Source organism: Empidonax traillii, unplaced genomic scaffold, assembly GCF_003031625.1.
Source record: "Empidonax traillii isolate 1590-97213 ecotype Southwest subspecies unplaced genomic scaffold, ASM303162v1 scaffold413:size1348891, whole genome shotgun sequence".
NCBI lineage: Eukaryota > Metazoa > Chordata > Aves > Passeriformes > Tyrannidae > Empidonax > Empidonax traillii.
The window spans coordinates 1,277,767-1,279,588 of NW_020955606.1; the positions used below are offsets into that span (position 1 = coordinate 1,277,767).

Consider the following 1,822-nt stretch of genomic DNA (forward strand, 5'->3'; position numbering starts at 1 on the left):
AGATTTCTCCTTCCTGGACTACATCCTAGGAGGCTGCCAACTGATGTTTACCGTAAGGACTTTTGCTTCTCTTTTCCCACTAAAAGTAGCGTGCAAGTAATGGTCAGAGCTGGGGAGGGAGGTTCTGCGTGAGATTTGGCACCAGCTTGGGGTGGCTTCTCATGGCAATGATGAGCTGCTGTGTTTTACTGTCAAACCATGGGGGTTTAGGGGGTCATTCCTGTGATGCTCAGGAGGGGAGGGAGCTTGTCTGCATTTTGGTTGAAGGTCAGGCTCGTACAAAGACCTTCTGACTCTTCACAAAACGTCACTAACTTCTCTCCCCATCTCAGGCTTTAACCACCCTCATTTTTTGGGAGGAAGTCTCGTTTTGAAGCCAGCTGAGAGGCTTTAGGCAGTTAAACAGATGGTTTTCAGCCTTTCTACTGGCATTTCTGCCTTCTTTCAAGCTGGACTGCAGCTTGTCAGGAGTAACTAATCAAGGGCACGACAAGCCCAAGTGAAATCACCACAGTGCAGAAGTGGGGTTCTCAATTTCTGCAAACTTTCCTGGTGCAGCATCCAGAGAGCTGCAGGCACTCGCAGTTAGTTCAGTTTGTATTTTGTTGTTTTATCTGAAAACATGATGGGGGAAGAGTAGGAGGAGGAGGAAGAGTTGCCATAGGAACAGGAACGATTGGGAGAGCTTTTTGTGTGCCGTTCTGCCTCTGTGTGCTTTGGTCTTGGTGCTGGAGAGTGAATGCAAGAGAAAATCAGGGAGTTTATTGGTAGTACAGAGCCATTGCATGAATTAGGTTTGAATGCAGAAATCTTCCTCCCATCTACCAGTTATTGGAGGGCTCATCCTCCTCCTCCTCCCAAGGCATCTTTGGTCCAAAACCCTGGGCGTGTTTCCAGTGGGTGCAGCACTGCAGAAACACCTGAGCTGGGATTAGGACGCTGCCAGTGGTGAAAGGCAGGTTGGTGAGGCCACGGGGTTGATTGATGAAGAAATTGTGTTTTCACAGAACCACAGGATGGTTTAGGTTGGAAGGAATCTTTAAAAACTATCCATCCAACCCCGCTGCCCTGGGCCAGGGACACCTTCCACTAGACCAGGTTGTTCCAAGCCCTGTCCAACCTGGCCCTTGGACTCTTCCAGGGATGGGGCATCAGCCACTTCTCTGGGCAGCCTGTCCCAGTGTCTTCCTACCCTCGCTATACATTTCTCCAAATCCAAACCCACCCTCTTCCAGTTTAAAAACACATCCCCTTGCCCTGCCACGCCTGTTTCACCAGCCACACCGGCACAGGGTGGTGACACATCCTGGGCTGTGATGTCTTCTCCCCCCAGACACTCCAAGGTCCCTTCTCAGCCAAACTGCCTTTTGTCCTCTCCCATTACGGATACGGAGCAAAATCCCTGGTGAAATCCCTGAGCTCGATTTAGGCAGTGGAGTTATTTTGGGGTTTGCCTCTCTGCTGAGCGAACGAGGCAGGCGCAGTCAACGCCGCCCGCTCGCCTCTTCCCGACTCTGCCTTCCCAGTCACATCAAATCGGGTGGCTCAGCATCTCGCCTCTCCTGACCAGATTTAACTGGGTCTGAGACAGGCATTTCTACAAATGCCTTTAAATAGAAAGCCTAATTGAGGGGGAAGAAAAAAATGAGTGCCTTGCTGACAGAGTCCCCTGAGAGCTCAGCGTGTGTTTGGTCCCCGGGGAAGCCTGGAGAGGAGCAGATCTTTCTGCTGCAGGGAAAGGTTCTGCTCAGGGTTGTGGTTCTTTGGTCAAAGACCTTGAGATCCAAATACCCAGGTGGCCCTGGCTGCCTTGGTGTCCGTG

General features: G+C 51.2%; 1 protein-coding gene across 2 annotated transcripts in view; it reads left to right on the top strand.

The window, feature by feature from the left end:
* The window catches only part of CPNE2 (copine 2), a 43,877-nt gene that overhangs the window by 31,243 nt on the left and 10,812 nt on the right, over positions 1 to 1,822 (top strand). For both annotated transcript variants that reach the window (XM_027893958.1, XM_027893957.1), the window contains exon 10: positions 1 to 52. In XM_027893958.1, the coding sequence (XP_027749759.1) occupies positions 1 to 52 (52 nt within the window). The remainder of the gene's footprint in view (positions 53 to 1,822) is intronic.